The following is a 14,091-nucleotide window of genomic DNA, read 5'->3' as shown; positions in this document are numbered from 1 at the left end:
TAGTGTTACTTTCACGCTGCAAAATTGACTCTGCAGAAGACGACAGACAATGATCTCATCATCCCTCATGAGGTGTAACAGGGTTTCATGGGCCAGAGGGAGAGGAGGGAAGGAATGAATATCAGGAATTATTTGAAGTTGTGATGAGAACGCTAATATTCCACTTCTCTATCGGCTGTTGTTGCTGGTAAGTGAGAAAATGACCAATGATAACAAGGGGACAAACAAGGAGTCAGTCAGTGCAGAGATGTAATATGAGGAGAAGAGCAGTGAACAGTGGTGTATGTGGGCTGTGTGGTAACCAGGCAGGCTGAGCTCCTGCTGTTTTAAAAGGAAAGTAGAAAAGAAAGGAAGGAAAAAAACCCAAAGCTAATTTGATATGCTAATTTGATTGAGAAGATGTGGGTGGATATGGAGCAGGTTTTAAGTGGTGAGATGGAGAGAAGGACAAGGAATTGAGAGGGAAAGAAAAGGAGAGTGGGAGTGAGACGTGACGGAAAGCGAGGGGAGTGAGTGAAGTGAAACAAATGGGAAGGAGTGGGATGAGAGGCGAGCTCAGCATGGCTCGACACATGGGGCACGAGAGTTTACAGTTCACACTGAGCAGCGGTTGGTCACTTGTGCGCTGACAGCAGCCGCCATTAACACGTCGGCTTGCTTTTTTAGTATTTTAAAACTGTATTGTGCAACTTTTCTTTTTTTTTTAAACTGTCTGTAAAACTAACCACTGTCAAATGAGTTCAGACAATGACAATTAGGCCTACCAGCGCCTTGCAACTCTCTCTGTGTTTCTCAGTATAGCTGTATTTAGATTTCGTGTTGGAGGCAACGAAAACCTTGCACTAATAAAGCGAGACATCTGCAAATAGGTTGGAGAATGACTGAAAACAAACCATTTAAAGTCTCAAAAGGTAATTCTACGGCTAAAAAACGTTGCGAGCATGGAAGGATGCAGCATACAGATACTGTTGCATCTTTACGGTTCACAAAGACTAAGCAGACGCAGAATAATAATAACAGCAGCAACAAAAATCACCAAACGCTACGCACTGTAGCTTTACTGTTATTGAAGTATAATTAAAGTGGTAAATCTAGGAGGGCAGACGTTGGTGATATAAAGTCCAACAGAGGAAGAAATGGGAATGATCGGACCAAATCTAAAGAGGCTTAATCAGATTGTCTACACCTATTTTTTAGAAACATAAAACTGAAAGTGGCTTTCTGCTTGGATGGAGTGTGCTTGTTCTTCCTGTGTTTGCTTAGTTTTTTTGCTGAGGGTTCTCCGGTTTCCTGCCATGGTCCAAAAAAATGCAGGGCATTAGGCAAATTGGACACTTTATATTGACCGTAGGTTTGAGTGTGAGAGTGGATGGTTGTTTGTCTCTTTATGGCCCTGTGATGGATTGATGACCTGTCCAGGGTGTGACCCCGCCTTTTGCCCTATGTCAGCTGGGATTGGCACCAGCATCTCCTGCGACCCTCATGTGGAGGATAAAGCGGTAGAAGATGGATGGAAAACTGAAAGTGAAATATTTGGAACCTGTTGCTGTTACAGTACATGTGTCTTGCCAGATGTGTGGGATGGGCCTGAGCAGGTGCGACATGCATTTGTATAGAAACTCATGTTTATTTCTTATTGATTCTCAGAAGCAGCTGGGACCAGAGGGGACACTGAAGACAGTTGTCATCCAGGAAAGGAGACTCCATGTCGGTGTCCACAATGGCTGGTGCTTCCTTGATAAGCCACAGGTGGTGGTGCTGGAGCCCCTGGCATCAGGGAGCAGAGGGCGAGCGGACAGCACGTTCAAGCAGATCACCCTGGTCAAGGACAGGTGAGCAGAGGAAACACATGTTTGACTGCAGGTTACCAGACACGATGAAGCATTGATAAAATATCCCCGACAAAATATGTTCAGGGTTGCATTTTCATGGTATTCCATCAGCCTCCCTAGACTCAGTTCCTTCTGCTGATGGATAAGTATTGAAAACTAAACTAAAGTAAAACAGTGAAAACTGTCTTTTTTTATTTTTCTCAAAAAAGTGAAAGACATACAATTTTATTTTCTCTGGTGTCTGATATCTGACACTTTCCTGCTTTATTATGCAACAAAGAGTATGGAATAGGAAAAACACATTTTAAAATATATCTCATATTACAACAAGGAGGGGATTCATTTCTATGTCAAGAAGAAAGAACACTAACAAATCCTTGATTTTCTCCATTATTTCGGAATAATTACGGCGGTGCACGTGCTGGTGCGATTTCACGCGATACTTATAGCATAGCTAACACACCTATCGCCATCTGGCATGTGGAAACAGAAGCCAGCTCAGCGTTTACTGTTTTAGACTGCACTGTGCTGCTTGACTTCCCTGCTTTCATACAAGGAAAATAATGGTTTGGTAAATATGCTTTCATATGCTTTCACATTCACTGTGATGACATAAACTCTTGGATACTTGGAGAATCTTTGCAGAGAAGCAGTGAACCTGTACTCGAGGCAGTCTGCCATGTAGCCAGACATACTGTAACTGCTTCAATTAGAGCTCAAACTCTTTCAGAGTGAAAGGGTTTGAGTGATTGGTCCCCATTCTCTACTGTCATTTTCTCCATAATGTCCACTCCAGTAAATCTATATTGCTTTATATTGACTACCAATCCAAGATCTTTTACCCTCAAATTAAAAATCTGTTTACCTAGAATATTCCTAACATAATGTGAACATGTCCAATCTTGGTTATAATATGTATACAAATACGGTTTTAAACACTTGCAGGTTATGTGTCCATTAGAGCTGAAACAATGAATCGATTACTACTCTGAAACTACTCTGATAATCGATTTATCGGTTTGAAGCTTTTTTAATGATTAAAACAAGATTTCCGATTGTTTAAGCTTCTTAAATCTGAGTATTCAAACGTAATCATTTTGGTTTGTGGACAAAACAAGACATGATTAACACCAATCAACATTTTTTTTTAAGGTTTTCTGATACTTTATGGACCAAATGAGTTGCAGCTCTACTGTCCATCAACTTCCACTGAGTGAAAGTGAAATTTGCAGCATAAATAGGCATTACAACATGACTTCAACTGGTTAACATGCAATAACGTTTCAATTTAAAAACAAATGTCTCTTTTTTTTATGACTTTGTTAGTCACCCACTGACTTTGCTCATAGTGGAAATGCTATTCTGGTGGGGGCGTATATATGTCCTAACCCAACACCCCACCTCATAATTCACTCCGAATCCCAAAACACACTGGCTTTTACCCCATAAAACAGCCTCACAGTACAGTCCAGTGCATCCCATCTTTCTTTATAGCCAGTCAAAGACATATGAATCCATATAAGCTCCAGGTAATGTTGATTTATATTGACTATATTGATAGTTTTTGTTTTCTGTGTAGAATAAAAAGAAACCAATACTTTTTATTTTATTTACATTTGAAGAATCCACAAATGCCGGTTTTCGGTTCACTGTGTTTTGTTAATGAATCAGCACTGGCTGTAAAAAGCCAGAGCACTTAGGATACATTATACTTCGAAATACATTTCTTCTCTGGGTATACCAGCTGTCATAAATGCCATTTCCATTGATTTAGCATTTAATGTTAAATCACTGGATTATTTCCTGTGACAAATGTAGCAAGTGAACAAACAGAATGTGCTGTGAGTGGCACAAGTAATCAACAGCCAGCAGTTTCAATTAATAAGTTGTCAGGGTGTCTCAGTGAATCACTGAGCAGAACTGCTTCCAGTTGAAAATGTTGAGTGCTTTCTTCTGTGACATTGTGCAGGTGTATAATGCCACTATTTTTCTTTATTTTGAGGATTGGGAGAGGCTGTGACTGTGCATGTATATCACATACATGTGGGGATGGTCTTTGCTACATCAACAGAAATGAAGAGATTTGAAAATGCTCGTAATGCTGCGATCGTCCACTGCTGGTTTATTGCCTTTGTTACTTACACCCCTAAACTTTGGAACACATATCCTTAGATATCAGGGAAGCCAGCTCACTAGATATCTTTAAAAGAAGACTTAAAACTTATCTCTTTACTCTAGCCTTCAACTAGTTCCTTTTTATTCCACCCTGTGTTGTGTTTTATTTGCATTTTCAGTTTATTTTGTAGTTAAAATGGGGTTTTTAACCTCCCGACTCGACCTCTAGTCTTTTCCTATTTTATTCCACCCTGTGTTGTATTTTACTGTTTTATTTGCATCTTGAAACAGGCTTTTTACTTTTTGACTTGAGACTTTTTCGCTTCTCCAAAACGTGTGCTTTCAAACTCAACAGACGACACAAAGACGGTGGAAGGGGAATTTAGAGTCTTATCTGAATCAAAATGTATTGTGTTTGCTGCTTCAGTTGATAGAATAGCTGATATGATGATTACGTACTGCGTATGATTACATTGGTATCTAGGATAGAAAAAAAAAGTGTGCAAATGCAAATTTGTAATCAACCCAATCACATGTAAACCAACAATCTGGATTTAATTACTGGATTATATGAATAACAATAATCATCATCACCATCATCATGCATGTTTGTGTTTTCTTACCAAAGGAACATGCTGTGTAAAAGTGGTTAAGTATGATGGCAGCAGTGTAGGCAGTAATTATGTTGTTTGGATTTTTTTGTTGTTGTTGGGTCCTACCAGCAAAAGCTGACAGTCTGTCTTTACTTGTGTTACGCCTGGAGCTTCCAGACAGCAGAGAGGGAGAGAGAGAGGGAGAGAGAGGGAGAGAAGGATGGAGGAAAATAAAACTCAAGCACTCGCTTGTCCTATTCTCTAAAGAGTCCACGAAGCGGAAAAAAGAAAAGGCGCTTGGCCTTACCTCATGACATGCCAGCGCTCTGCAGTATGCTCCCGCCGATGGTGTATGCAAACTGTGAATGACGAATACCGAGTGTGCTGTTCCACTGCTCACACAGGAGGCCAGAGCTTGCCAGGGAACATTTAGCAAGCGAGAGTAAAACTCCCATCACATTGACTTCTTTTACTTTTAATTCAACATTTAAAAGACACAAACATTTTTTGTATGTACACAGTCTTTATTATTTGTCAAAACACAATATTTGTCACAAATATTTCCTGTAGTTTGTCCCCTCACGAGTGCCTTCACTCTGTCCTCAGCTCTGCTGCGTCACCCCCGTCTGACATGCTGAGCCTTCGCAGCAGCCTGGAGCTCAAGTTGACCAATCATCAGGCTCTGGCAGTCGTCTTCCAGCTGGAATACGTCTTCTCTGCTCCAATTGGACGAGAGACTATGGTAAGTGTGAGGCGCATGAACACCACCGTTTCAGGTGTTAATCCAAACCCAGATCTCAGTTTGAAAAGTAACCCCTTGGTAATCACAAAGTTTCTAACTTGAATGCTCTTATCCGCTCACTCTGAAGTTAGAAAACTCTTGACGCGTCGCCACAGTGACAGATGGTGACAGACAATTGCACGCACACACACACGCCATTGTGTTGTCATCCCTCCTTTCTTCTCTCGCCACCTCTCTTGTTCTTGATGAAGTGTGAGACAGAAGTAAGGAACCAATGATGATTTGCTTCTTGTCTTGCCTGTGCATCCACATATCTGTCACAAGGAGGTTCATCTATGCCTGAGCCAACCTCCAGCTACTCTTTTGAAATTCCACCATTACGAGTGGCGCCAGTGATTCATTTAATTACTATTGAGAAATGATCAGAAATCATATGCAAGGTATAGCAGATTAGCTTGTACAGTGGGAATTTCAGTCCATTGGTAGTGCCGCGTGTCTTATCCAACATTTTCTCCATCTCAAGGGACTGAAGGTCTTTACACACCAGGTGCATTTCTCATGTGCAATTAAAGTGTTGAGCTCCGGAGGTCACGTGATGCAGTTTGTTTACAAAGTGAATATGGTCAACTGCCAGAGCTGACATCAACATCTTCTATAGCCCCTTGTCCACCTATGGTCCCAGCTCGCCTCGGCACGACGCGGATTAGGTTGTGTCTCTATTGCAATATAGTACCTCCACAACGTGGGTGGAGTTAACGGAATTATTAGAATCAGTTAATTGAAAAGATTTGTTCAGCACTTCATCCATGACCGGAGCGCAGACACCGCCTGACATAGTCACTGGACTGAAATACAGCGGCAGGGTTTGTGATGCCACTCGCAATTCCGATAGACTCCTCTTTAAATAATGAGATTTTAGACATTTCCCTGGTCATCTTTGGAGATTAACCCATGTTTTTAGGATCGTGAAGTCTTTTTAACCGACCTACAGTTCAGCTTGATTCTTCTGTCAGACGTCTTGCTCATGCCTCTTCCTGTGACGGCAGTCTGACGACATCACGCATAGTATCACGTCAGCTCGCTTGGATCCTCGCCAGAGCAGGTACTAAGAAAAGAACCAGTTATGTAATGTCTATGGATTTGAACAGCATGGCTTCCGGCCAATATTGCATTTTTTGGGGGCAGATTGTTGCACGGCAGGATTGCGTGATGTCAGCCACACGCTCTATTGTCTTTCTAATGCAGAAGCTGTGTAGACGTACTTGTTTTGGAAGGAGGTTGATTTTTCTGGGGCAATCACATCTTCGTATGTTCCTACCTCCCCAGCAGGACCTCAGCTGTCTCACAGAAATTCCAAACTCTCTCTTAAATGTGCGTGTGGTGGAGCTACAGCTCCTGTGTTAGACAGTGAGTCTCGTATTTATTTTATTCTTTTGGGATATACCCACAATTTAGATCTTCATATAGACCAAATATCAAAAAAGCCTGTAGTCTTCCAGTTTCCTCCTTAAAGCCAACCTGGAAGTAACAATACATTGAATAGCCTATAGTTTTGACTTCTTAAAAGATTTTCTTGATTATCATCGTAGTTTTCAGTAGATTCCCGTGAACTTACATCTACTTAATGTTCTTTTTAACATAAATCAGTCAAACTCAAGTCAGTCTATCTCTGTTGCACACAGTGGATATCCAGAGAAAGTGTTGTCAGGTGCAAATGTAACACCTGAGATTCAACACCAAACCTGAAATGATTTCCTTTTTTTCAAGGAAAATTATCCATTTTGTGTTACTTTTGCAAATTATGCTAAGCTCCTCAAATGTGTCTATTTTTAAGCACATGTCAACGCAACCAGACACACAACTAAATAAGATGGTCTTTAAAGTCTTGACAGTTTTTGGTTCGTTTTCTGTAATTGTAAAAAGATTCAGACACAATTAGAACATTTCTCATTTCTCTTTTAGCACGAGTCGTTTGACACTACCCTCACTTTGCAGCTTACTGTAATAAAGGATGGTGAACAGCATGTAATAGTTATTTTTAGGCGTCTAATCTTTTAAAACTGACCGAGACTCATCAGAACTGGAAAAACATCACAGTGATAGTCCTTTTCACACGATACATTACATTTCTTCAACATATTCTATTGTACAAACACACTTTGAGATAGAACATCAACAATACTTTTGTATATTTTACCTCAGATGTGAAGCACTTCACTGTGTTTGTCATTTTCTGTCCCTAAGTGAGTGGTTTCTTTAACTGTCAGTCAGGTTTAAAGAAATCTATCCTTAATTATCTGACAGTTATCATGATACTTCATAGATATTGATTGATTTAGTATTTTGTGATAACATCTCCTGCCATATCACCCAGCCCTAGGTCTCACCATGTTTTTTTCTCTTTTTCCACGTGACTTACTTAACTAGAACCACGGGTGGCACGTGTTGTAGGCCGACACTGTGAACACATCCCCAGGGAAGTCGTTCCCTAATTCAAGCCACATCACTAAACGGTGTCATATCACTGATGGAATGGAATATCACTGAAAAACTGTGGTAACTCATTACTGTGTGTGTGTCTGTGTGTGTGTGAGCCTTTACAGTAATGCATGCCAAGGCTGTGCTCACGCTGTGTTCGTGCATGTTGTTCTCAGCACAAGCAGGGGGTCAGAAGGTCACCAATTAAAAGCAGCATAAGCACTATTTGAGGTATTGTACCTTTAGTTAACACTTTTTTCATTTTTATCATGGATGAGTGTGACTACTCAACCGACCTGTTGACACATGATGTTTGTTCACATAAAAAAACAAGTTTGTTCAAGTGATTAAAACACATCCCAGCTCCTCTTATAGCTCATCATCATCACCTATCCACCGTGTTGTTGCATACACAGGGGGAGTCGTGTTAATCAGCATTGTATATTTAATCAGCATTTGTTGATATTTGTGTATGTATATATATATATATGTATATATATGTGTATATATATGTGTATATATATATATATATATATGTACACTAATATCACGATACAACGATTCTGTGATATTGCATACATTGCAGGACAATCACGTAGCGATACATGATAATAACTGTCTAACTTAAGAAGACAAAACATCTGTGAAAAGTCCCTCTTCTTTAGCTATAGGTAACTTCCGCCCTAAATTTCCTTCATTCATTTGAGCAGCGCCACCGTGAGGAGACATCAAGCAGCGACGTCCAGCAACAGGGCCTGTTTACTTTAGAGTGCCTTAAGTTTTAATTCAAATATCGATGTATCGTTTATCATATTGCACAAGATGATATATGATGCGTATCACCAAATCGATATTTTGACCCACCCCTAGTTTAATATCATACGGAATGCGACAGGTTAAACAGCATATTGCTACCCACCCCTCAAAGTCAAAGTTGCTACCTCTGAAGTGAGAAGAAAGAGGTTGGTTGTCATTGTGGGGGAGGAAGTTATAGAAGTGAAGTTTTAGTTTGCACAGGAGATTTATAAACAAAAAGTTCTATCCATCTTTATTCTCCACAGTGGAAGAAAGCTTCCCATTTTGGGCATTTTTCGAGCTTTCCGATCACACCTCCAGTCCAAAATGTTAACTGTGCACACAAGATCTCTAGAAACTTGACACATTGTCATTTTTTTATTTTTTATTTTTACAAAGAAAACCAGTTCTTCCAATGGGATTCTTGGTTTTATTGAAAAAAAAAGAAAAGAAAACTCATCCAAGAAATTCTAATAAACCTGTTCAAGCCCATCAAACTGATGTCTGTCGCCATCCCAGAATAGCAAGGCAAAAACTGTCGTGTGGGTGACAAAAAAGATCTCCTGCCACACTCTTCTTCAGCACCTTCGCCTTCTCTGACATCAACGTTTGATGAGGTGAGAGATATTTAGTGTGTTGGAGAGTAATTTGTATTTGTGTGTGGGAGTGGAGTTTGTGTGTTGATGTGAGCATGTGTTATTTGAGAGTGTTAACCCACAGCGAGATCTGTCTTGGGTGTTGACTGACGTGGGTTTCGTATGAGCTTGCCTTCCGAAGACGGCAGCAGTCATGACACCCTAAATCTCAACCAACCACCCACCCACCGCATCGTTTCTAATCAGCTGACGGCTTAAACGTCAGCGCGTTCTGCTTCAAAAGTACAGTGTGTGTGTGTGTGACGGGATGATGGGATAGAGAACGTATCCTTGCAGCATGTCACAGCTTTCCGACATGATACTTTTGAGGTGTTATGGCAGTGTCAAGCTAAGGTGTATACTGAGGGCAAGCAGCTGCTGCGCACTGTCACCAGCACTTCACACCACTTGACGTCACCTGTGAACTAAAGATGTAGAGGTTCACGCTGGATTCCTGTAGGTCCCACTGTGACGTGAACCTGCAGAAGAATAACATAAATCAATCGATCGTCAATGTCGATTGATGTTTCTTATCTCACATTTAACTCCCTTATATTCTTGGAAATCACTTTAAATTGACTCGAAGTGTGAGTATGTGTCCCTGTGACCCCGCCTATCGCCGTATGTCGGCTGAGATTGGCACAGCTCCCCCCCACGACCTCATGTGGAGGATAAAGCGGTAGAAGATGGATATTCTTGGAAATGCAGCAGAGGCTTTGGCCTATGACCTTTGTCCAGTTTCTAATCTATATATATATGTATATATACATATATATATATATACATATATATATACAGTGTGTGTGTGTATATATATATATATATACATATACTGTACATATATACAAAAGTACAGGATATTTTTTATCCTGTACATTTGTGTCATTTTGTTATTCTTGTTTAAACAAGAGCTTTGTGCTTATTTTTAACTTAATTATCTTATCTTTATTTTAATTATCTTAATTCTTTAATTCTTTTTTCTTTTTTTAATTTTTTTAATTTTAACTTGTGTGCTGTTTGGAGCAACTGTAACAAAACAATTTCCTTCGGGATAATAAAAGTATTCTGATTCTGATTCTGATATATATACATATATACATATATACACATACCATTTTTTTTATAACCAAAAAATGGTTGTTCGCAGCAGTATTATTATTAACTTGAGGCGATGGGGAAGAAATCTTCCCCAACAGCAGCAAAATAAATGTATAGAAATGCAGCAGAGGTTTCTGCAAAGTAAAGAAAAAATAAAAATAAGTAGAATTGCACCATGAATCACTATTAGAAAGAAATAAACACACACACACAAAAGAAGCAGAGTAGAGAATACATTGAAAAGCTCCCCCACAGATTTCAATTAAAGAGCTACTGTACACTGTGTATACACTCCACAATGCAGTGTCCTCGGCTTTGTTACTTGTAAATGTGGATTAACTGTGTGCAGACAGAAGAGGGTAAGGGCAGAGAGTAGGTGAAGTCAGGACATAGGCAGTGGTCAGTAACGGGAAAATAATGTAGTAAAAATTAGGTCTGAAACAGTTACCTGATTAACTGATTATTAAATTCATTGTCAGCTATTTTAATAATCGGTTTGATGATTTTTTTTTTTTTTAAGTTTTCTCATTTTTCATTTCTTCTTAAATGTGAAATTTTTCTGTTTAATTTTTGCTCCATAGTACTAAGAAATCATTCAAACAGAATCATTTTGGTTTGTGGACAAAAACAAGACATTTGAGAACGCCATCATTTCCAGTTTTGACAAACGCTGATCAACATTTGCTGACATTTCATGGACCAGAACGATCACTTCCATTAAACGAGGACGTAATCGACAGGGTTAATTGATCGTGAAAGTAGTCGTTCTAGTTGCGGCCCTATAGTAAAAATGAACATGCAAGGCGAGAAGCCTGGGCAGCAATGGCGTGAAAAGCACAGTTGTGATGGGGAAACGTGCAGTAAGAGCTGATTAGGGAATGGGGAAAGGGTTGAGTGGGTGGGTGGAGAAGAGACAGGGGGTGAAAGATGAAGGCGACTGCAGGACATGTCAGGGTCTGAAATGACAGCAGAATTGGTAATGTGGTGAAACGAAATGAGTGCACAGATGAAATGTGACAGCAATGTACAGTCCATGTAAATTTTTAATTAACGGCCAAGTTCACTGAGTGCAGTCGTAGAATGTAGAATACTACAGTGTATATATGTATATATATACATTTACACTTTTACATTTATATGTCGTTAAAATATACATACTTTTTTCAGCATGTTGTGTGTTTCATATCGCACATAAATTGAACGTGTAGAAGCTTACGATACAATGAAACGAGTGGCATATTGCGTTTACTAAAGAATAATAGAACATGTAAAGTCATACAGAAATGATAAAATACCTTATAATACAACATAAGAGTATTTACTTCACAAACAGATCACAAACAAATTTGCCACCACCCTTATGTATGTATTCTTATTGTGTGTGTGTGTGTGTGTGAAGATGATAATAGAGCAGAAACCTCATTCTCCATCATTTCTCTGTCGTTTCCAGTGTTGCCATTCCTCTGACATTGTGCTCTGCCACTAGATGGTGCTGGGTAGTGCAACTTGAGAGAGAGCATCTTCTGCTCTGGGGCTGTCTGATTGTGGATGGGTGCAGCAGCAGCAGCAGCAGGAGGAGCCTGTCTCACTGTTGTTCTTCCCTCTTATTAAATAGAATTATGTCTTTTGATGTATTCTGAGGCGACTAAGGTGGATGAAGAAAGTGAAACAGTTTTGTTGAGATTGCTTCTCCCTCAAAACATTCCCACTGCAATACAGAGGCAATCTCTCGGTGCACTGAGGCTGCCCACGTCTCATCTGTGCTGTGTTGCCAGACTACCTCTCATTGTAACAGGACAAAAAACGGCCTCTTTTTTTTTTTTTTACAAAACTGCTTTTTCCTCATGCCTTTGGCCATGAGGAAAGAAAATCATGCAGTGTCGTGATTTGTCCTCTTCTACATCATTTGATTTTGGTTATGATTAGGTTGCTCTCTCGGCTGCATGCCGTCTCTCCCTCAGAGCCTTTGAGCAGACTTTTTCATGCTCTTTAGCAAAAGTCAGACAGATGGAGATAACAGTTTAAATGAAGGAGGCTGGGGATGAGGAGAGGAATTGGGAATTAGTCTGATAGGCTGTTCCCAGCAGGAATCCGAGTTCAACGAACTTCAAATAATCAACTTTTCTGGCAGAAAGATCCCCTGTCCACTCCCTGAATGCCCCCCCTCTCCTTCTTTTGTTAGTTAGCTGTTTTATTTTCTCTTTTTCTCCATGTTTTTTCTCTCTCCCTTGCTCATCAAGAGCTGCATTACTTTACCCAGCGTCTCTCTCAGTGATTATGCCTCAATGGTCTGCACTCACACAGGATGGACTCTATCCTTCCATGTCCACTCCAGCCATGTTTCCACACCGTTCCACTGCCTTCCGAAGAACAATAGTGAGAATAGATGGATAATGAACCCCTGGAAACTGTGGAATGGAGAGAAAGTACGTTCGAGGACTGCAATTAGTTTCTCTTCTCACTGCTTTGCTCAGTAATTATGACGCCCCAAAATATTAAGATGATGGCAGCCCTAATTACAGCTCCCACCATATTATTATTGAATCTCGTTTATGTACTGTATTGACACGGAGGCGTGGCAAAGTATGACGCATGCTGTTAGTAGGATATGATAAGCATAATTTATGTGGTGAAGTAAACTGCCCAGGACACAATTTAGATTCTTCCTCTTTCCATTCCATTCTATTCCATTCTTTCCATTTGCACATAGTTTTAATTTGCTTACCTCAAACTTAAAAGCCCAACAACTGCAACAATTCTCCTTACACAATAAGTGTCTCATTATTCTGGACAGTCCGTGGGTTTCATACAGTGGAAGTAGTTTCATTGTATCTCATTGCGTTTTTATTTCTGTTTGGAAGTGAGTCTAAAATAAGCCATTCATTCCTTTTTTTAAATGTCTGCTATTGATGCTTTACATGTGATCTTTTAATGATGATGACATGCATGCTACACTTGTATGCTCTGGTCATACCATGTCAATGTGACATTATGTGCTACTTCTTTTGTTTAAAGGGCCAGCGTGTAACATCTTTGAGTGTATGCTCACTTTAAAATAAAAATGGTTTGGCTTTTGTAGCCTTAGAATAAAGTAAGGGCCTTGCTTTATGAAGGCCATCAGTTTGCCCTGCCACGGTTTTGCAGCAGCCTGACCAGACAAACCAAAGTTTACACAACGCAAACTGCTCCGTTTACACAAAGCATCTAAAAAGAAGCACAGAAGAGTGGACAGAATTGTGAGAGGATGCTTACATCTTTTCTGGTATGTCAAGGCTACTGTATTGATGTGCCTGAGAAAGGGGTGGGGTGTGGGGGGGAGGTTGTAAGCTGAGGAGTCCTCAGTTCGTTGCACTCTGCTGCCTCCCTTGCTTTTCTATTATACAGTCTAGCACAGTTTGGCTACTCGTTTTTCCAGCTTTTCGATTTGGGAAAGTACCTGGTTCCTGGTACCTGGTGCTTTTTTTAGTACCTGCTCTGGCTTCGGAAACAACAATCAAACTGAACAATGCCAAACTGTAAATCCGTTAAAAACATCCAGCAAAATCCAGCGCTAATCTCCACAATTTAGCAAGGAAATGTCTAAAATAATTCAATCAATATTTAAAAAAGGAGTCTGATGTGTTTGATGACAACCCTGTCGAAAGTCGGCAATCACGAGCCGAAGTAGAACTGAGTAGTGCTAGAACTGTACAACGGAAAAGCGCCATGGTCACTGAAAGAGCTCATGCATGTCTTCACAATAACTTCAGAGAGTTTTAAAATGAGCACATTTTATGCGAAAATAATTTGTATGCATATTCTTT

The 14,091-nt window shown here is 40.0% G+C and overlaps 1 protein-coding gene across 1 annotated transcript in view; it reads left to right on the top strand.

The window, feature by feature from the left end:
• The window catches only part of nphp4 (nephronophthisis 4), a 137,825-nt gene that overhangs the window by 43,611 nt on the left and 80,123 nt on the right, over window positions 1-14,091 (top strand). Inside the window, exons 8-9 of the mRNA XM_044037700.1 lie at window positions 1,648-1,832; window positions 5,147-5,282. Of these exons, the coding sequence (XP_043893635.1) occupies window positions 1,648-1,832; window positions 5,147-5,282 (321 nt within the window). The remainder of the gene's footprint in view (window positions 1-1,647; window positions 1,833-5,146; window positions 5,283-14,091) is intronic.

The sequence above is a fragment of the Solea senegalensis genome, linkage group LG11 (genome assembly GCF_019176455.1).
Source record: "Solea senegalensis isolate Sse05_10M linkage group LG11, IFAPA_SoseM_1, whole genome shotgun sequence".
NCBI lineage: Eukaryota > Metazoa > Chordata > Actinopteri > Pleuronectiformes > Soleidae > Solea > Solea senegalensis.
The sequence above is the reverse complement of the archived record's forward strand: the minus strand, read 5'-3'. Positions and strand labels throughout refer to the sequence as shown.